Here is a 23,015-nt window from a genome sequence, read left to right as displayed (position 1 = left end):
ACACCTTGTAATCACACCTGCCTTAGTGCACCTTTAATACTTTAATAATACAATCTTGCCTTTTGTGCACCTTTACTACACCTTTAATACACCTTTAATACACCTTTGCCCTTACTACACCCTTACTACACCTTTTAATAATTCCTGCCTTAGTGCAATCTTAATACTTTAGTAGGCATAACCTGCCTTAGTACAATCTTAGTACAATCTTTTTAATACACCTGCCTTAGTGAACCTTTTAATACGCCTCTTTAGTGCCAGTTCCGCCCTTAGTACAATCCTTTTAGTACACACCTTAATACACCTGCCATTACTACACCTTAATACACCTTAATACACCTTCCTTAGTACACCTTTTTTTAATACACCCTAATGCACCTTGCCTTGTAGTACAATCTTTTAATACACCTGCTCTTAGTACACCTTTAATAAAACCTTTAATACACCTGCCTTTAATACACTCTTTAGTACACCTTAGTGTCCCTGTCCTTAGAAGCAATAACACCTTAACACACCTTAATACACCTCCCTTAGTACAGCTTAGTACACCTTAAAACCCCTGCCTTAGCACACCTTAATACACCTTAATACACCTGCCTTACTACACCTTAATACACCTGCCTTACTACACCTTAATACACCTGCTTTAGTACACCTTAGTACACCTTAATACACCTGCCTTAGTTCCCCTTACTAAACCTTAATACACCTGCCTTAGTACACCTTAATACACCTTAGTACACCTTAGTACACCTTAATACACCTGCCTTAGTACACCTTAATACACCTTAACACACCTGCCTTAGTACACCTTAATACACCTTAATACACCTGCCTTAGTGCACCTTAATACACCTTAATACACCTGCCTTAGTACACCTTAGTAAACCTTAATACACCTGCCTTAGTACACCTTAGTACACCTGCCTTACTACATTTTAATACACCTTAATAAACTTGCCTTAGTACACCTTAATACACCTTAATACACCTGCCTTAGTACACCTTAATGCACCTGCCTTACTACACCTTACTACACCTTAATACACCTTAGTACACCTGCCTTAGTACACCTTAGTACACCTTAATACACCTAGCTTAGTACACCTTAATACACCTTAATACACCTGCCTTTGTGCACCTTAATACACCTTAATACACCTTAATACACCTGCCTTACTACACCTTACTACACCTTAATACACCTGCCTTAGTGCACCTTAATACGCCTTAGTACACCTGCCTTAGTACACCTTAGTAAACCTTAATACACCTGCCTTTATTGGCTGACCTTTTACTACACCTTAATACACCTGCCTTAGTACACCTTAATACACCTTAATGCACCTGCCTTAGTACACCTTAATACACCTGCCTTAGTACACCTTAATAAACCTTAATACACCTGCCTTAATACACCTTAGTACACCTTAAAACCCTTGCCTTAGCACACCTTAATACACCTTAATACACCTCCCTTAGTACAGCTTAGTACACCTTAATACACCTGCCTTAGTACACCTTAATACACCTTAATACACCTGCCTTACTACACCTTAATACACCTCCCTTTAGTACAATTTTAGTACACCTTAATACACCTGCCCTTAGTTCCCCTTTACTAAAACCTTAATACACCTGCCTTTAGTACACCTTAATCACACCTTAGTACACCCAGAAGTACACCTTTAACACACCTGCCTTAGTAAGTGCACCTTAATACAACCTTAATACACCAAGTTCTTTTAGTACACCTTAGTAAACCTTAATACACCTGCCTTAGTACACCTTAGTACACCTGCCTTACTACATTTTAATACACCTTAATAAACTTGCCGTAGTACACCTTAATACACCTTAGTACACCTTAATACACGTGTCTTAGTACACCTTAATACACCTTAATACACCTGCCTTAGTACACCTTAGTACACCTTAATACACCTGCCTTAGTACACCTTAATACACCTTAATACACCTGCCTTAGTACACTTTAGTACACCTTAGTACAACTGCCTTAGTACACTTTAATACACCTTAATACACCTGCCTTAATACACCTTATCACACCTTAATACACCTGCCTTAATACACCTTATCACACCTTAATACACCTGCCTTAATACCCCTTAATACACCTTAATACACCTGCCTTACTACACATTAATACACCTTAATACACCTGCCTTACTACACCTTAATGCACCATAATACACCTGCCATACTACACCTTAGTACACCTTAATACACCTGCCTTAGTACACACCTTAATCACACCTTGTATTCATTAACCTCCCTTAGTACAGCTTAGTACACCTTAATACACCTCCTCCCTAGGCACAGCTTTAGTACACCTTTAATACACCTTCCTTAGTACACCTTTGTATAAGCACCTGCCTTTACTACACCTTAATACACCTGCCTTAGGTACTTCTCAACCTTTTACTACACCTTTTTATTACAATTCCTAAGGTAGAAGGCTTCTACACCTTAATAATACCCCTTTAATACACCTGCCTTTACTACACCTTAATACACCTTAATACACCTGCCTTTAGTACACCTTTAATAGACCCCACTAGACCTTTAATACACCTGCCTTACTTTTCACACCTTAATACACCTTAATACACCTGCCTTTTAGGTACACCTTTAATACACCTTTTATACACCTGCCTTAGTACACCTTTAATAATACACCTATAATACAACTGCCTTAGTACAACCTTTTAATACTAGCGACCTTAATACACCTGTCTTTGTGTAAATTTCTTTATACACCTTAATACACCTGCCTTAGCACACCTTAATACACCTGCATTAGCACACCTTAATACACCTGCCTTACTACACCTTAATACACCTGCCTTACTACACCTTAGTACACCTTAGTATACCTACCTTCACACACCTTGATACACCTTAATACACCTGCCTTAGTACACCTTAGTACACCTGTCTTAGCACACTTTAGTACACCTTAGTTCACCTGCCTTAGTATACCTTAATACCCCTTAATACACCTGCCTTGGTACACCTTAGTACACCTTAGTACACCTGTTTTAGCACACCTTAGTACACCTGCCTAAGTACACCTGCATTAGCACACCTTAGTACACCTGCATTAGCACATCTTAGTACACCTGTAAGGTACACCTTGCCTTAATACACCTTAGTACACCTGCCTTAGTACACCTGTAGCATTTCAGCACACCTTTTAAGGTACACCTTAGTACACCTTAGTACACCTGCGTTGGCACACCTTAGTACACCTTAGTACACCTGCATTAGCACACCACAGTACACCTTAGTATACCTCCGTAGTACACCTTAGTACAGCTGCCTTAGTACACCTGCCTTATTACACCTTAATACACCTGCCTTAGCACACCTTAGTACACCTGCATTAGCACACCTTAGTAAACCTTTGTACACCTTATTACTAAGTACCTAATACAGTGATGGCGAACCTTTTTAAGACCGAGTGCCCAAATTGCAACCCAAACCCCAGTTATTTATCGCATAGAAGTTATTGCCAACCCGCAATTTAACCTCGAATGCTGAGGTTTTAGTTTGTGAAAAAACGGTTGGCTCTCTCTTCCTCTGCCCCACCACGGCTCGAAAGCAGGCCAGCATCCTTCTTGCCCTCCAAGCATGAGTCCTGGGTTGCACCTCTCTGTTGCTCTCTCTAGCATCTCTGCCTCCCTCTAAGCCTCCCCACCTAGGGCAAGGACGAGCAGCAACCCAGAGCCTGCTGCCAGCCCGGAGTCATCCCTGCTCATTAAGTGGCGATTGCACGCATGCGATCATGCCTGAAGTGAAATTTGCCCAGGCCAGCCTAGATGTTATTATTGTGTGTGGGGTGATTTTCACACCTCCACATGAGACGAACTCTGTGTGTGTGCCCACAGAAAGGGTCTTCCGAAAAGCCACCTCTGGCACACTCGATTGCCATGGGTTCTCTATCACTGATACCTAGTATACCTGCCTTTAGTACACAGCTTTAGTCTTCAACTGCTGCCTTAGTACACCTTTTTGCCTTGAGTACACCTTAGTACACCTTTTAGGTACAGCTTCATTAGCACACCTGTAGTTCACTCTTTTAGTACACCTGCCTTTTAGCACACATTAGTACACCTGCCTTTATTACACCTGCCTTAGTATACCTTTGGTACACCTGCCTTTGCACACTTTTTAGCAAGGTACATCTTAGTACACCTGCCTGTAGGACACCTTAGTACACCTTAGGCACGCCTGACTTAGCACACCTTATAGTATGTCTTAGTACACACCTGCGCTTAGCACACCTTAGGTACACCTTAGTACACCTGCCTTTAGATACACACCTTAGTACACCTGCCTTGGCACGCCTTTAGCACACACCTTTAGTACCCCTTAGTAACCCTGCTCTTTTAGTACACCCTGCCTTGGCACACCCTTAGAACACCTTTTAGTACACCTGGGCTTAGCACACACCTTAATACACCTTAGTACACCTGCCTTAGCACCCCTTATAGCACACCCTTTTGTATACCTTCCTTAGCACAATCCTTAGTACACCTGTATCACACCTAGCTTAGTACACCTTAGGTACACCTGCCTTAGCGCACACCTTAGCTTTAGCACACACTTTGCCTTAGCACAACAACTTCTAGTACACCTGCTCTTTAGCACAATAACTTTAGTACGCACTCTGCCTTAGGGTACACAACCTTAGTCCACCTGCCTTAGCACACCTTGTAGTACACTTTGCCTTAGTACATCTTTTGTGTAGTACACCTGCCTGAAGCTACTGACCTCTAGGTACACAGCTGCCTTAGTACACCTTTTATACACCTGCCTTAGCACATCTTAGTACATCTTAAGTAACTGCTGCCTTAGGGCACACTTTTAGTACACATTAGCAGCTGACCTTTAAGTACTAAGTACTTAGTTCACCTGCCTTAGTACACCTCTGTACACCTGCCTTAGCACACCTTAGTACACTTTAGTACAGCTGCCTTAGCACACCTGCCTTAGCCCCTATCTCCCATTCTTTCCAATGGGAGCTAAGGAGATGGGGGTTACCCTTTTGAGGGTCCATAACTTTGTCCGCCCTGAACCAAACTGCACCAAACTTGTGGGTAGCATAAGGACAGACTCCTGATGATACGCTGAAGTTTTGATGCCGATATGTCTAAAAATGTATCCCCTGCAGGCACCAATGTCCTGGTGCAAAAAAATGTTTGGGTTGTGGTGGGGCGGGGGGGCATCCAACAGGGTTTGCCCAGGGCTCCAGTTTGCCTCATTACACCCCTGGGGTGGGGCTGAGAGAGAACCTAAGAACTGTGACTAGCCCAAGGCACCCCCATCTGGCATGTGTTGGAGTGTACAAGCTAATCTGGTTCACAGATAAGCCTCCACAGCTCAAGTGGCATAGTGGGTAATCAAACCCGGTTCTTCAGATTATAGCGTACCTGCTCTCAACCACTACCACCCAGTGGCTCTCAAATGGTGCCCTGGGCTCACCCTGGATGCCGCACCCCCTACTCCCTACCCCCACCCACAGCTGTGACCCTGCCCTGTCTCACAACAGTCACGGGAATGGCATACTATGACATTGAGGACTAGAAGCTTAACGTTCACAGAGAAGTTAAGTGGAACTGCATGCAAGAATTTAAGGAAAGGAGAGAGACGTGACTTCACAGGTGACAAACTCATGCTTTGTTTATGAAAGAAGAGAATTATTCGAGATGAAAGGCCCAGAAGAACAGTGTCGCCATCATTTAGACGCTTGAGAATCCGAATATGGAGAATAATTTTACTAATGGTTGTCGTGATGCTGAAGAAGAAACCCCAGGGAAGCACCAGTCTTCACCTAGATTTAGCCTACCTTGATGTCTGTCTCCTTGCGGACATCACAGACCTCGAAGTAAGCGTCCCCCGGGCACCCTGAATCTTGCAGCTCTCTTTGAATGGCTTGTCCCACTTCCTCTACAAAGCGGAATAACAGCACAGTTGCTAGATGAACAAGTCTTCTCCCCCTACCTTTTCTGGGTGGCTTTTAGCTTATCCCTCCATCTTCCACTCTAGCTGGGCCCAATCTCTGAATACACAACAGTTTCTAAATACACGATGCATTTGCTAAATTAATTGAAATCGATTCCTTTCCCTCCTGCTTGTTTTCTCCACTTGGAGGAAAGCAACCTAAAAGAACTGCAACAGGAACTAATACATTCTGGTTTCAGTGGGGAAACAAATTCCTTGTGGAGGCAACTCCTGTCAACGGTTGCCCACTGGAAAAAAGGGAGTGGAACAAATTGATGACCGATAAGTATTCAGAACCCAGAAGGGACAGAACATGGTTGTCTATTTGCCCTTGAATGGGTAGATCTTTTCAAATTGCTTTTACAGTTGACTTCTGACACCAATTCTGTGAAAATAATTTTAGATTTCAATTGTTTAATTGGGGTTTTAGTTGTTCTGTTTTTTAATGAACCATTTTCATGCTGCTTTATAATATCCTTAATGTGAACTTTGTAAAGCCGCCTCAAGAAATATCTTAATAGAGGGAACTTATCCATATATTTTAAACAAGCCAGGAGACCCTATTGGAGGGCGCAGGTTCTAGACTCACCTTCAGATGGTTTTGAACAGAAGACCACATTGGCTCCCTGGCGAACTGGAGGAGGAGAAAAAGGAAAACAAGACAGAACTCTATGGTTTGACTCACGAAGATGTACATCAAGAGATTCCTGCCTTTCCTCCCAGTTGGGTCTTCAGCCTTTCAAATACAACCCATCCCCACTTCTCTCCATCCGTACCAAATTCTCTCACGATGGCCAGACCAATGCCTGAGGTGCCACCGGTCACAATCGCCACCTTGCCCGGGTAACGCAGCTGTCCTGCCATGTCTACTGTTTGCCTCAGTGTCTCTTAATGAATAAAATCCGTGTAGAACTTTGGCTATATAGGCTCTTGGGTGGAGCAATGCAACTGCTTAATTGTTGTGTTGGGAGGAGGGTTTGCGGCTACCTTGCTAAGAGTAGAATGTGGAGCATGACAATTTTTTTCAATTCAAAACAGGGAGAAGGAAGGGAGGAAGGTTTTTAGAAGCACCTATATTCACTGCAACTGATGGGTTCATGGCCAAAAGCCCTAAAGTGAAGGAGTGGCAGGCAAGAAATGAAAAGAAAGCAAGTCTCATTGGATTCCCCATTCATAATCTTGCTGCTGAAGATATTTCTTCTCATACAAGAGGGGTGGGCGGGCTGGTGGGCCCTCCCATTCTCTCTTTGCCTCTTCTACCCATTCACTATTTACTCAAATCTCTTCCACAATAAGATGTTTGCTCTCATACCTTCACTTCTAACTCAATTATCTTGAGCTCCTTAGAGACCCAGAAGATTCTCCAGGTATAAGCTAATAAAGGTTCCTTCATCAGGTATGTTGGAATGGTGATCTCTTGAGTGCTTATATTTCAACCTGTAGGAATGTTGCCCCTCCAATCCCTTCATCACTGGCTCTGTATCGTGAAAATATATAGCAGGAGCAATTTAGAGAACAGAGTGCAGCCTGAGGAGGTACTTGGTGATTGTTACATTTTATATCGCAGCAGGGATAGTAGCAGCCCTGGCAGAATTCTTCCTGGACAGAGACAGCAGATGAACAACTCTTGATCCCACCGCTGCCACCATGTCATGAGACCAGGAATTTGGGGATCCACTCCTGTCTTTTAGGGGAGGGCAGTATATCAATCAATCAACAATCAATCAATCAATCAATCAATCAATCAATCAATCAATCAATCAATCCTGGGTTCTTTTCTTCCAGATACTCAAAAACCACTGAGTTTTCCAAATATTTCATTGAAAAAAACCCCACAGAAAATAAGAAAGGTTTCTAATAGATAGATTTCTCAGCTCAGCGCTAGCATCACTCTAGGCTGCTTTTGGTTTCAGACCTGGGAGCTACCGTATGAACTGCAACAGCTTCTGTGCCTACTGTATTCGCACAACCTGAATGGACCAAAACAATGTCAATTTGTTATTGTTTCTGATATGAACTGTTTGATAATTTATTTAGTGTTTGGGGGGGATTACAGACCTTGAATAGTTGATAACCTATTTGGACAGTGCCATAATATGTGGTTTATCATGAATGTGTCTGTTGGATAATAACGTCAATGTATGGTATAGTAGACAGTTTCTGAGAATTATCAGAAGATATTTCACGAAATATCAGCCAGAGTGTGGTGTGTTCTTGTTATCGTGGTTTTGGTTTCAGACCTGGAAGCAAGAGTTGTTTTCTCCTGCTGTGCCTGGACCAGAATTTCTTTGTTCTCTCCCTTTGGTTCTCAGGTTCCTCCCCTCCCCCCATAAATCAACCTTTTAAATCTCAGCCTTTTGGCCTGCTGGGTTTCTTTCTGCAAATCAAAGATTTTTGTCAGTTTAGTGTGAATTTGCCTGATCCTGTGACCCGAACAACCTTTTCACACATGGCACCAGTTGGTGAGGGTGGAAGGCAGAAACACTAGTTTATGGCTACCTATCTATCCCTCTCCAGGATCGGGTCTGTCCACACTGTAAAAACCAAGTGGAGACTCTTGCTCACATCATACTTGACTGTCCGAGATATGTGGGTATTAGGAATTTCTCTCCTGGGCAGGTCTTAGACAAATCCGAAAGAGACTCTGACAACTCTGTTGTGGAGCTTTTGTTAAATAACACAGAGGCCATGCTCTTGGAAAAAGTAGCAAAATTTCTTTTTCAAGTGACAGAATTTTCTAAGTAACGTCAAATGCTAGATACAGTTTATCTGTCTGTGTTTTGAATGTACTTTTGATTTGTTCTTCAGAAATGTCTGTAATGCTCTGGAGCCTATTTTAATATGCCTAATAAAGGTTGTTGTATTGTATTGTATTGTATTGTATTGTGTAAACTGCAGTCTTGTGACAGCCAACATGACCACCCAGTAGGATTTTCAAGGCAAGGGGCAAACTGTGGTGGAATGATGGTCATTGCAGCCCCATATCACTTCTGCTCCTTTCAGAAGGAGATTGGGGAATCTTGAATGTCCTCGCATGTGAGCCCATCCCAGAGCCCCCTCTCTTGCTGCACTACTCATGGGGTTGGGCAGGATTGGGATGCAGACATCATCAGGAGGTGCAGCTGCTGGTGAGAGGAGGGCACCTGCAACTTCACAAACTCCATCCCCTTCCAAGGTGGGACTCCCAGCATTATGTGTGGGCAGATGGCCAGCTTGTGGTCTTCAGGGTGGGGGATGCTGGGGCCCATCCCAGCACTGGAAGATGCCCAGGGACATCTAGTGGGAAATGGGCCCATTAAATCTAAGCTAAGCTGTGGACTCCCCCCTGGCTCTCGATCGGACACTTTGCTCAGGATCTCTCACGCTTGTGCAGTCCCTGACTGGTTCTGATCTCCATAGAACAGAGATTAGCTTCCCTGGAGAAAAATGACTGCTTTGGAGGATATTTTGTCTGCCATTATATCTCACTGAGATCCATCCCCCTAACCCAGGGGTCTTCAAACTATGGCCCTCCAGATGTTCATGGACTACAATTCCCATCAGCCCCTGCCAGCATGGCCAAGTGGTAGGGCTCATGGGAATTGCAGACTATGAACATCTGGAGGGCCATAGTTTGAAAACCCCTGCCCTAACCAAACCTTGCCCTCCTGGACCTTATAGCAAGATCACCTGGAATTTCCCAACCTCCCTAGACAACTGAACTGCATGGTCGCCTGATATCCATTAATCCATTCATGTAATCTCTTGATTTGGGCAGCAGAAACAGCCAGAGATCTTGAGGATCGGTTTTTCCAAGATGCCCAAGAGTTCCTACCTAAGTGGAAGCCCATATTGATTTTTTAGTTTTTAAAAGGGCTTGGACAGATTTATGGAGGAAAAGTTGATCTAGGGCTACCAATCTTGATACTCCTTGATTTGAGATTTCAAATACCTTAGCAGACAAGTTGCTCAGGAGCAGCAGCCGCAGAAGGCCATTGCTTTCACATCCTGCATGTGAGCTCCCAAAGACATCTGGTGGGCCACTGCGAGTAGCAGAGACAGACTCTCTGGACTAGACGGACGCTGGACTAGACGGACTCTGGTCTGATCCAGCAGGCTCTTTCTTATGTTCTTATGTTGTACCTCAGGTCCCCCACATCCCAATTCCACATTGTATTACTGAGAGCTAACTGCTATTGAATGGTAGGCTGTTGTGTCATAAGATGAAGGAGGAGACAACCTCCTCCTCCTCCTCCTCCTCCTCCTCGTATAATAAGTTAGAGTATTTAGGAGATAACATTTATTTTTCAAACGCTCTGTAACACATACCCAATGTTACACCTGCTAGTTTTACATACATAAGCCTTTATTGGCATAGTCAGAAAAAAGTTACATGAATTGGGAACAATTGCATGGATACATGATAGATACAATACAATACAATACAATACAATACAATAGACCTTTATTGGCATAAGATACAAAAGCGTGAGTATAGACCATCACTAAATTTAAAAGAGTTGTGTACACATGGCATGCCTATGTGGTGGGGTTTTATGACCTAAAATCAATTTGGACTCACTTTATGTAAAAAAAAAAATTAACGTGAGGATAAAAAATCACTCTTTGTCCATTCCCATTGCGGACTACATTCTGGATTTTGTGAAATTGAGGGTATAGGTAAAAAATCATTACATTCTAAAAAAAATATTGACAGGATTAAGATATTCGCTATTCATAGCCTATTTACTAAAAAGGTATAGCCTTCCCCAAGATCTATAATTTGTATATACTAATTAATACTATAAATTACTATAATACTATAAATTACTAATACTATCAATTACTAATACTATAAATTAATTAAATTCACATAACATACAATAAATAGAATTCGAGTGAGTCTTTTTTATAAACACTAATTCTCTTCTTTAAAAATGTCCTTGTGCTAACTGGAAATTAATTCCATTTCTTGAATTAGCCTACAAAAGCAAGCCCCAGCCTCTTTAGCGGCTTACTCAAGCATCTAATTCTTATTTTTCTAAAATGCTACTAAAAGCCCTCTAAAACCCCATCAGGAGTGCTGGCGACCCCTGGCATTTGATCAACGCCTTCTGTAACTTTGGCTTATTCTTACTCCTACTGAAAATCTTGGTTTTAAACTTACTTTCTGGCAAAATTATGAGGAGGGCATTAGGGGTCCCTCTTTGACTCGGAGTGAAAATTCCTGATTTCTGGCTTAAGCACCCCATCTTGAAGTATATTACATTTCTAAAAAAGAAGATATGCATTTCATGCTTAATTCCACTTCTCACTAGGAATGATGGACAATGGAAATCATCAATTCCTGAGGAGGCCTCGGTTAACTTTTAATTCCATCTGAGAATTCCGGCAGTGCTTTCATTTACCTGGCGAAGAGCTGTTTAAGTAGCTCTTGAGGTGCTGGCCGGATTCCCATCCCTTGGTGGTTTTAAAAAAAAATACTTCATCATACAAACTTCATTTAATCTTACAAGAAATCATCCATAATAAAAAAAAAAAAGGTAATGGAGGAATTAAAACTACTTTGGAACTTTGATGTATGGAAACATTTGATTTTTTTACGGAAGACATTGGTGGAAATCGCAGCCGGCTATGGAAGCAATGAAGTTGATCCCAGTCCTGGTGCTGCATGAAACAAAACAGGAAAGGGTGATCGGTATGCAAGACTTTCATGGGATGGAATTGGAGAAGGAAAGGGAGCAAAATCGCATTCTTAATAGGCATGATGCAACATGCTTGAGTCCAGAAAGGAGCATCATGGACACTTCAGAGATGTGCAAGCCACAAAGAGTTCTAGCAAATAGCTTAGAACCCTCCCTTTTATTAGTTATATCGCCAGCAGACAAAAACAACAAACCCTCTAGCCCAAAGTTGGTTGGGCAAGAGATCCGCACAATACCATTCCCTGAGTTGGAAATTGATAGATGGCCAAGCCAAGTGTTAGATTATGCTCAAGAGGACAAAAAAACAGGGAAATCGTGGGCACAAGAACTTGCTGAAATTCAACATATATTCCCTTCATCTACACAAGCAGTCCCTATGGAGTGTCAATCATCAAAGAAGAGCCCTCGAATTGACCCACCTATAGATGGGAATTATGTTATCTCTCACGAGATCAGAGATAATATACAGAATACACAGAAAAATGCACAGAAAATCGCACCCTTTGATTGGGAGTATGAATTTGGATACATGATAGATAAAAGGCCCCACGGGGAGCACAACAAATACGTTCTACTGGGAACTCTCCACTATCTCTGCAATGAAATTGGCGATCTCTTCACAAAGACCGGGGTCCGAGTTGTTTAACAATAGAGATAACCTAGTCAGATCAGGCAGCCCAGATTGGAAGAAAAAAAGTAGGTTGGTATATTTAGATCTGATGTTATCAAATCTGGTGCAGTGCAAGAGTTGGTGAGTCAGGGTTTCAACCACATTAAGTTTGCAACTGCCTAACCTTGTGGATTTTTCTAAATTGCTGAACCTACCCTTTAATAGGGCAGAGGGCATAACATTAAAACGTGCAATGGTAAGGGCTCTCCTTGCGCATGGGTTCAAGTATTGGGTAAGGGAGGTAATAGGGCATACCTCTCTGCTCAAATGGCATTAAAAGTTGTGTTGGGGAGCAGGTTCGTTTGGCTGCTAGATGCACATTTGCAAATTCTAGATCTAAAAGCCGATTCTCTCGAGCCTCCTTATTGGTGGGATGTGTTTTGAACAGGATTTACATTAGGGCATGATGGATTCTACTAGGGCAGGCCGATGGAAATAATCTTTCGCTCGATTAGAGAAAACCAGGGGTTAGCCTGCGTGTCCTGTAGTGTCAATGAGACAAGGGAGCGTTCGGATGGCAGGTAGTGAAGGCGGAGCCAAAATCTAAAGACTCTAAGCCAAGCTTTATGTTCCAGGGTGTTTTGCCCCAGTTCTAAACACAGAGCTGCGTAAGGGACGCAGTTTGGAACTCCCATTATTTGGTGGAACCTGCTAGTTTTAGATCTGCCTTACTTCTGTTAGGTTTAGTATTCTTTTACCTCAACTTTACACACCTACGAGTATTCAAGAGCATCTTCCAAGTAGTTAAGACGATGAAAGGGTTTCAATTTTCAGAAGCACTCTATTGTAGATTTGTAGCAATTCTCATATCCCAACTTGCAAGAGGAGGCTGAAACTTCACTGAAAGACCCACCATACAAAGTAAGGACAAATACGGATCTATTCATTGGCCACAATAACAGAATTCAACTAAATAATTCAAATGGTTCAGCCGCTGCATTTAATTATAACTTACATGTGTGGCTTAGTAGATCTCATCTTTGAATTCCCTAGGGCAGTGGTTCTCAACCTTCCTAATGCCATGACCCTTTAATACAGTTCCTCATGTTGTGGTGACCCCCAACCCTAACATTTGTCCACTTTACAGATGGAGAACACTGATGCAGAGAGTCTTAGGCGACCCCCTGCGAAAGGGTCGTTCGACCCCCAAGGGGGTCCCGACCCACAGGTTGAGCACCACTGCCCTAGGGAGTCTCAGGTGTCTGGCACTGTAAATTGAACTTAGGTGTGTATGTTTTTTTCTATGTAATTGACTGTATTTTCTGAACAACCTCTAGATCAGTGGTGGAGAACCTTTGGCACTCCAGATGTTATGGACTACAATTCCCATCAGCCCTTGCCAGCATGTCCAATTGGCCATGCTGGCAGGGGCTGATGGGAATTGTAGTCCATAACATCTGGAGTTCCAAAGGTTTGCCACCACGGCTCTAGATTGTTCATAGTTGGTGGATAGTCGCCGTTCTCCTTTTGTACTGATGCACTTTTTGTAGTTTATTTTGGTAGTGGCATTTGAAAAAGTTGGACGACTTTGCCAACTAAGGTCCGACACTTGAATTGCTTAGTGGGGCCCCAGGATGAGAAGGGGTGCCACCCTTGGCATGTCATTTCTGGCTTGTGTCCATTTCCCCTCAGCCAGGAAGTGTTTGTCAAGCACATTTACACAGTTGCAAGCCATATAATTCCAACCCTTTTAGGGTTTTCTGAGGAAGCAAGTTTTTCATCCAGTGAATAGTTGTTGTTTTTTTTAATATCCTGTTCTTAATTCAACATAGTTAATTACAAGGAGTTCCTTAGGTTACCAATGTTTCCTCTTGGTGTGCAGGGTGCGGAGTGTAAAAAGGAAGGGAATAGATTAAGATTGAAAAAGCTGGTTGAAAACACAGGCGTATCCATACAAAATGGAGTCTGAAACAAAATTTAGGGAAAATGGAGTGGGAAGTTTAGGGGAAACTCAGATTTTGCCTCGGGCTCCATTTCCCTTAGATATGCCTCTGCACGTCCGACTTTACTTCCAACAGTCAGAAGCTCGGGCAGATTCCGCATGGGCCAAAAACAGCGGGGTGAAAACGGGGTGAAAACAGTGTAAAAGGGTTTAAAACGGTGTAAAAGGATTGACTCCATTTCCACACCTTTTTCACATTGCTGTTTTTGGCCCATGCGGAATCAGCCTCTGCTTTTGAAGAATGGGCAAATTGCTTTTCCTTTCCCAGAAAGCAAGGACCATTTGCCTTGCAAACAAGTTGAAAGAGGATAAGCAAACTAAACTTCAGAGCCTAGAGGTGCAGAGGGAGCTCTTCAATGTTGGGGGCTCCTGATGTAAATTCATTCTCATTTTCAACTAGCGGCAACGTTTTTACGTCACCTCTTTGCTTCTAACGGAGTCTTTATTGGACAATGAGTTTGGGATGAGAATAGGTAAAGGTTTTAGTCTAGGGGAATTTAACAGAAAACATCAGCAAGAAGCATTTAATGAAGTTCAAGCATGTCATGGTCTCACTGTCATTGGGCACATCCATATGACAATCTGAAGCACAATTAAAGAAGGGGATTCCAGGGCTTAGTGCCTGCAAAAGCACATCAGAGTCTGGGCCAGATGAAACTGAATCCAAAATGGGGCGGCCATCTTTCTTTCTGGCAGAGCGTCTCTCTCTTCGGCTTCACAATTGACCTACATGGAGACCCAGCGACTGGGACACATTTTGAGACATCGAATTCCTACTAGCCCAGATCATTGACCCAGATCTGGAAACCCTGGATTTGCTGTTGCCAACAGGCCTGGAGAAAAATGTTCTGCTTCTTTAGTAGAGGCTTCAAGTGCTAAAATGGGCAGATGAACCATGTCACAACTTGTAAGTGAGCAAGCCTCCAGATTTTATCCTGCCTTTTTAAGATGACACACAAGACTCTCCTCTCTTCAGGTTCACAACATCCCTAGGTGGTGGTTGAGTGGGAGTAACCATGACTGGCCTAAGGTTGCCCGCTGACTTTTATTATTCAGTTGACCCAGTCCATCCCCTACCTCAACGCCATTCTGACTCTTGAGTTTCCTCCTTCCCCGCTCCCTGTTACAAAAAGAACTTCTTTGTGGAGACTTCTTCTTGGAAGGATCATTTTGAATCAATAATGGCTGTTGTGAAGAAAGTGTGTATATTCCCTTAAGTTTACTTGAAGATCATTTATCTTGTATATTGAATCTTTTTTGAAGGCAACCATTTGGCCTCGCTAAAGTTGTAAACTGTGTTTGTGTTTAGTTTCAGTGGTGTTACTCTTTAGATAATGGAATTGGCTTTCACAAGGCCACGTTCTAAACTGAACAGATAGAGCTTCCTTGCCAAGAATGCTCAGTTGGCTTCCTTATCTGGAAGATTCGACTTTATTTGACACCCAATTGTTTAATTACTGGTTAAACGGTCTAGAGGAGCCAATTCTATAAAAGCCGTGACACCTTTTTGAAGAGAGATTCAATTCATAAAGGATTCTTCTTAAGATTTTCCTCAGGGTTGTTCTTCTGCATTAGGCTGAATAGCCTTGTACTGTCTTTATACTTGGAACTGTTGAGAGCTGAAAGAGAACTGATATTTTCATTCCTTTTTCTTTATTTTTAATAAAATCTCAAAATCTCAGCTGTTAGAGAGTATCTGGATAAAGAACCCAGGTTTCACTATGTTACTAGAAAGGCACCCTGCTTTGGGTACCTTTTCACAGCTGTCCTCTTAGCTGTTGCCCCCTCCCATCCTTGATGCCCTATTGCTTGCTGGAGGAGTCTTGTGAGTTCCCACTTGCACCTGAGCCAGGCTCAGAATCCACCTGGGCCTTCTTCGCAAAGCCAACTTCAGCTCCACCACTGACCACAAGGTTGAAACCAGTGCAGAAAGTTCCATCAGCAGCAAGATACAGGGCAGCCAGAGCCACTTCTTCCGGGGTCCCAAAACGTCCCAGTAGCTGTAAGAGTTCAAGAGAAGAGGGATAAATGTAGACTTCTATGCTCGGCTCATGTGAGATAAGATCATGAGGTCTCAGATGCTGAATCTGGGTGGGGCAGGATTTCCTAGCAGTAGAATTCAGTGTTTCTGGGGGCAGAATTGTGACGTTCAGTGTTTGTGTTTACAGCCCTTCTTCTTGTTACCATCTTAGATGCAGTAGAAGTACGGCGGCCAATTGCAGCATGGGAGATTGAGAGGAGTTGATTGGGGAGGGCAAGTTTGGGGAGGGGGAGAGAGCTCAGTGGGGATGCTTCAACTATAAGAGATATGGAAGACCAAGAGAACCCTCCCTTCTGTAGACACTCTAGGGCCGTGGTGGCGAACCTTTGGCACTCCAGATGTTATGGACTACAATTCCCATCAGCCCCTGAGCACTGATCTGTGTAGCAAGGAGAACGTCAAGTCCCACCATCGGGATGGCCACCTGAGGTCAAACCATTTATCAGCAGCAGCACCATTCCTGTTTCCCCACAACACACTTGCCTGAGAACTTTTGAATTCCTGGATTGTGGCCTCTGGGTTCGGCGTCTCATTTGCATTCCTTTCAAACAAAGGAGTCTGGATACCAGCTGGTGAGATGCTAAAATTCAAAATATTTGGAAATTTTTAAAAAGGTCATGGAATCATGAAATATAACAAACTATTTCTCCAAATGAATGAGCCTGGAGAATTGTCATTCTTCTTCTTAGTAATGTATCAGTTTCCATGATGACCTTACAATCTAAAACACTGTATACACTATATCACTCTATACACTCTATACACTATACCCTGCACTCCTAATATTTATCTGTACAAGAATAATTGGACATGGAATTCAGCCTTTGCAATCTCAATTTTTGGGGAAGTAACAAATCATGGGTTTCCAGCCCAAGAAAAAGCAATCGTAAAACTTGTCTACTTAATTGATTATTGTACCCTCAGTTTGTGCCGCTAATCACTTCAGATTGGTACAACCTTAATATTTTTCATCTCCTCTGGGATTCCGTAAACAGAATGGTGGGAGATTGACAGCCCAATTGCAGAATGGTGGTGGACTTACAGCCCAATCCAGAGGGCACAGGCAGCCAGAGATGGCACCATTGCCACATTCAGATGGCACCTCTGTGCCACATTCAGGGGGCTTCCAGGCAGCACAGAGAATTGAATTGAACCAGGCAGCAAGGGCCAGAAACTCCCTGGTCAGGTGAAAGTCCTCCATAGCTCAAAATGGACTTATGGCACTCAGAATGGTGGTCAAGGGCTACGCAACAGGTGATCTCTTCAAATGCCTGTTATTTCTTAGCATTTGTTACGTTACTCCACCTATTACCTTGTTATTTCTTTCAACCTTGTCTAAAACCCTCACTTATGCGATGGAAGCTTGTTGGGTGACATTGGGTCAGTCGCATCCTCTCAGCCTCAATTCTGGCAAGACCTCAAAGGAACACCAGGGGCATGAAGTGGAGGCGAGCAATGGTAAACCACCTCCAGCAATCTCTTCCCTTGAAAACTCTAAACCCATAAATCAGCTGTGACAACAACAACTGAAAGCTCCTGGCGCTGGGGTGTGGAGGACCTGTCTTCCTTCCCTGAAATTATCCTGCCAAGGGCCATGTAGATCAAGAATTCTGTATGGATAATAATCTCTCTTACCAGTTGACTCGTACTCCGTATTTGCTTTCATCTATGGCCAGAGTTTTGGTCATTGCAATAACTGCACCCTGCAAGGAAAACACACAACACACAACTAACCGTAAATGGCTTGGTCTCCTTTTATGCCTTTGAGTACAGTCTGATATGCATGGAGAGAAAGAGGGTTTTTTTTTATCTAATGTGGACATAAATAACGTTTACAATCCAGAGAGCTATTAAATTTCCACTAAAGAGGCTGATTATTTTCATCCAGGCATCTTGTAAGCCCTTCTGAAGGCAGGAGGGAACGTATACAGTAAGACCTTCTCATCCATCAACACTTGACTTTCAGTCCCAGAGTCATCACTATCCCTGGAAGACCCGTTTCTAATGTGCAAAGGAACAGATTGCTGTGGACATTAGAGAAATGTAAGACTTAAGCAAAACGTTAGCTTTTGCAAGAAGCTGTAAATTCACTGATGTTGCTCCCAGGAAAAGCATGCAATGATTAAAGCCAAAAGTGATAATGGGGAGAAAAACAGGCTTGATTGATACAGCAACCAAAATCCTGGTACAGGTCAAGGGGAGGAATGACAAGAGCAGCCCAGCCAATGAGTAAAGACACAGGGTGTGTACGCTCAGGGAGGGTATAAGTAATGTTTGCAAACAATAAAACTCTGAGACCCCACCCTGAAGCTCACGGGAGATCTCCCAAAACTGCAAATTTGAACGAATAAAACTTTGAAACAGAGGAATCTTTTGGAACTGGTGTATTTTAGCAACCATTTTGTCCATAGGTCAGCGTTACCTTGCTTGAGGAATATATCACACTATGCTTCATCCCAATCATACCAGCAATACTGGCCATGTTGATAATGTTTCCTCTCGTTTCCCGTAAGTAGGGCAGCGCATACTGTACACAAAACACAAAGAGAAACAATGTGCCCGATCTCAAAACAGAAATTGTTGAAGCTGCCATGTGCTGGAGTCAGGCAATTATGTTAACACAGCTAGCTTAGCATTCCCAGTTGGCAGAGACCTTTTAAAACACAGCAAGTTGAAATTCTTGGAGGTGGTGATTGCGTAGTGCAAAACAGGTCCATAGTTGTTCAGCCATAGACCTTGCACATCATTTTGATTTGGGGAGCAGAGAAGACACAGGTAAAGCATTGCACCGCTGAGTCATATAACATTCCAACATTGTATAACATTGACTTTCAACTCTGGGTGACCCCAGCTGCCCACACGGGAAAGGGAAACTCCTTGCAAGTTAGAAACACTCACCTTTGATGCTAACAAAACGCTCAGAGTGTTGAGTTCCATGACGTTGCGGAAGTCTTGGGCAGTCACATCGTCTATCTTTTCCACATTTGCTGTTTCCAAGAGGATATAAAATAGAAGTGTATTTCACTGAGGACAATCCACAAGTAGCATCACTACACCCTGGAACAGCAAAGTCCAAACGCTAACTAATCGTGAAGAAGACCTTCCTTGGGAAAGTGTGAATGTGGGGGATTTGTGGCTTCAGAGAAGGGAGTCCTAAGAGCTTCATACAAATATGTTACAAGATAAAGGTACTGACATTTCTTTACTTCCTTTGTAAACAGCCACCTGTGAAGCTGTCGTTCCTGATGGTTGGACAAGTTCATTCTGCCTTCTGAATAGACAAGAAATACCCTCACAACCCTTATATGCCAATAAAAGGCTTCTGATGTTATTGTTACTCACACCCAACTGTCTGGAAGCCTCTTACCAGCTCCAGCATTGTTCACCACGCAGTCCAGGCGCCCGTAACGTTCTAGAGTGGCCGAAATCAACCTCTGCAGGAACAGGGATGAAAAGAGTCCTCAGTTGGTACAATATTAACAACAGTCAAGAGCCTTGCAGTTCCAGACCTACAAGGCCCTGCCACCAGAGTTGAGAGCAAGACTGAGAGGTTGGGTAGGAAGGGAGCCACAAAGAAAAGAGGAGGAGAGACCCCACAAGAGGCTGCATACATGGGGTGAGGGGCAAGTTTGCGATGTATATTGCACCAAGAAGATCCAGTGAGGGACAGCAAGGTCTAGCTAGACAGGGTTGTAGGGGGATCACCTTCTTTCTAAAGAGGCTTCTCCTTCTCCAGGAGTATACCAACCTAAAATGGTGCCCTGGGCTCACCCTGGATGCTGCACCCAATACCTCCTACCAAACCCTACAGCTATGACCCGGTCCTGCCTCACACCAGTGATGGGAATGGCATATGATGACAGTGAGGACTAGAAGCTCAAGGTTCACAGAGAAGTTAAGTGGAACTACATGCAAGAACTTGAGGAGAGGAGGGAGACATGACTTTGTGGGCGACAAACTCCTGCTTAAGTTTATGAAAGAAGAGTATTATTCAAGACAAAAGGCCCAGAAGAACAGTGTCGCCACCATTTAGCCACTAGAGAATTGGAATATGGAGAATAATTTTACTCATGGTTGCAGTGACGCTGAAGAAGAACCTCCAGGGAGGAGTCCTCACTCAGTTTCAGCCTACCTTAATGTCTGTCTCCTTGCGGACATCACAGACCACAAAGTAAGCGTCCCCCGGGCACCCAGAATCTTGCAGCTCTCTCTGAATTGCTTGTCCCGCTTTTGCTGCAAATTGGAAGAACAGTGCAGTTGTGATGTGATTTGGCAAGCGCCAATAACACAGTCTAGCAATGAAGGGGTTAATGTTGTGTATGGTCAGAATGTTGTGTATGGTCAGAAGTCAGTGATCAGGTAATTGATCCTCATTGGTCAGTTAGATCTACATGTAGGTTTACACATGGGATAGATATATCTTCTTTGTTTTCTCTTTCTCTCTCTCTCTCTCTCTCTCTCTCGTAGCTTTTTAGCCATGTGATAGCCAAGGTAGAACCTAGCCAATGGGAGCAGCAGTGGCGTGGGAGGTTAAGAGCTCGTGTATCTAATCTGGAGGAACTGGGTTTGATTCCCAGCTCTGCCGCCTGAGCTGTGGAGGCTTATCTGGGGAATTCAGTTTAGCCTGTACACTCCCACACATGCCAGCTGGGTGACCTTGGGCTAGTCACAGCTTCTCGGAGCTCTCTCAGCCCCACCCACCTCACAGGGTGTTTGTTGTGAGGGGGGAAGGGCAAGGAGATTGTCAGCCCCTTTGAGTCTCCTACAGGAGAGAAAGGGGGGATATATATCCAAACTCTTCTTCTTCTTAGCCAGATAGAAAGATACTTACTTGTTTTCTTCTCCCAGATTACCTTTTCTTCCTTTATAGATAGTAAACTGTATTTTTCCATAAGCAACTGTCTCTGCCTCTTTATTGCGTAAACTCTGCCTTATGAAACACCAACAAAGTTTTTGGCCCCAGGACTTTTCGCTGCTCAGAGGAGAGCCATTTAAAACACAGTTGCTGAGTTAAGTCAAGATAAAGGAAAGGGTTTTTTTTCCTTCTATTGTTCCTGCGTGGATTACCCGTCGGAGGACAGAAAGCAACTTCTTATGTTTAAATTGGATTACTCCGGGAACATGCATGACCATCTAAATCAAATCATGAATCGTGTGAGTCTTTTGTAATCAGCAGGAGTGATGTTTGACGATGATGAGATAAATGCGATAATTCTAAGTAGCCTCCCAAAGGACTATGCCAGGGGTAGGGAACCTGCGGCTCTCCAGATGTTCAGGAACTACAATTCCCATCAGCCTCTGTTTGTTTTCTTCTCCCAGATTACCTTTTCTTCCTTTATAGATAGTAAACTGTATTTTTCCATAAGCAACTGTCTCTGCCTCTTTATTGCGTAAACTCTGCCTTATGAAACACCAACAAAGTTTTTGGCCCCAAAGTTTTTGGTAGGGGCTGATGGCCTACCAAAGGCTACCAAAGTTTTTGGTAGGGGCTGATGGGAATTGTAGTTCCTGAACATCTGGAGAGCCGCAGGTTCCCTACCCCTGGACTATGCTAATAAAGCGGCAGAGGCGAAAAATGACTTAAAAGTGGAACGTGCGTTGCCCTTTTTAAAGGATGAATATGCAAAACGAAAGCAAGAGAATGTTGCATGTGAAGAATTGTCTGTCTGGAGAGTTGCAAGCCATTCATGGCGAAGAATTGCAAAATGTTTCTGCTGTGGAAGGGCAGGTCATCTAGTGAAACATTGCAGAGAAAGCGGAGCTGAGCAAAGTCCGCGAAAACAAGCCGTGCCTCAGGGTAATGAAGGCAGGGGGAGGGAGAGCATACCCCCAACCCCCAGGAGACAAAGGGAGGCATGCGCAAAAATCAATCTATATGGTTGCCAACCCCAGTCTAAAGACTGCAAAGAACTTATTCTTGTCAGATTCGGGAGCTGCATGTCGTGTGGTCAACTCCAGGGATTATTTTGTGAAGATGGAACCGTGCAGTGAAGAGTTAGTTCAGGTCAGCGACCTGCCATTCAAGGCACGAGCAAAAGGAACAGTGAGAATTTATGTTGAGAATGTCAATGGAGGGATTGTGGAACACAGTTGTTGATACAATGTTCGTTCGGAAAATTTTGTAGCAAACCAGGAGACCCTATTGGAGTGGCGCGAGTTCTAGACTCACCTTCGGATGGTTCTGAACAGAAGACCACATTGGCTCCCTGGCGAACTGGAGGAGGAGGAGAAAAAGGAAAACAAGACAGAACAGTTTGACTCACTCACCAGGATGTACATCAAAAGATTCCTGCCTTTCCTCCCAGTTGAGTCTTCAGCCTTTCAAAAAACAACCAGTTCTTTCCATTCTTACCAAATTCTCTCACGATGGCCAGACCAATGCCAGAGGTGCCACCCGTCACGATCACCACCTTGCCCGGGTAACGCAGCTGTGTCGCCATCTCCGCCGTTTGCCTCGGTATCTCTTAATGAATAAAATCCTTGCAGAACTTTGGCTATATAGACTCTTGGGCGGAGCAATGCAAATGCTTAATTGGGAAGAGGCATGGACGTAGGTAAGCGGGGGGGGGGGTTCTCGGGTTTGAACCCACCCCTTCATGTCCAAAGCTCCGCCCACCCGTTTGTGGGTTTTTAAAACATTTTAGTGCTTTT

The 23,015-nt window shown here is 43.5% G+C and overlaps 1 protein-coding gene across 1 annotated transcript; it reads right to left on the bottom strand.

Moving 5' to 3' along the window:
- Positions 1-15,965: 15,965 nt before the first annotated feature.
- LOC125445303 (17-beta-hydroxysteroid dehydrogenase 14-like) lies at positions 15,966-22,859 on the bottom strand. The gene is made up of 9 exons (XM_048518315.1): positions 22,717-22,859; positions 22,534-22,578; positions 20,497-20,597; positions 19,732-19,798; positions 19,263-19,351; positions 18,787-18,891; positions 18,000-18,067; positions 16,848-16,944; positions 15,966-16,323 (listed from the first exon to the last, which is right to left on the bottom strand). Exons 1-9 carry the CDS (start codon positions 22,802-22,804, stop codon positions 16,126-16,128), a joined length of 858 nt encoding a protein of 285 aa, XP_048374272.1. The 5' UTR covers positions 22,805-22,859; the 3' UTR covers positions 15,966-16,125.
- Positions 22,860-23,015: the final 156 nt, after the last annotated feature.

The sequence above is a fragment of the Sphaerodactylus townsendi genome, linkage group LG15, assembly GCF_021028975.2.
Source record: "Sphaerodactylus townsendi isolate TG3544 linkage group LG15, MPM_Stown_v2.3, whole genome shotgun sequence".
Taxonomy (NCBI): Eukaryota; Metazoa; Chordata; class Lepidosauria; order Squamata; family Sphaerodactylidae; genus Sphaerodactylus; species Sphaerodactylus townsendi.
This window is presented reverse-complemented; position numbering and strand designations above follow the sequence as displayed.

Bases quoted from the DNA above. Each gene is read 5' to 3' on its own strand.
- LOC125445303 (XM_048518315.1), bottom strand. From the start codon at position 22,804: ATGGCGACACAGCTGCGTTACCCGGGCAAGGTGGTGATCGTGACGGGT. The intron at 22,579-22,716 runs GTAAGAATGGAA...CTCCTCCTCCAG, and splicing joins GGCCATCGTGAGAGAATTTG to TTCGCCAGGGAGCCAATGTG. The intron at 16,324-16,847 runs GCAAGTGTGTTG...GAACTCTTACAG, and splicing joins AGGAATTCAAAAGTTCTCAG to CTACTGGGACGTTTTGGGAC.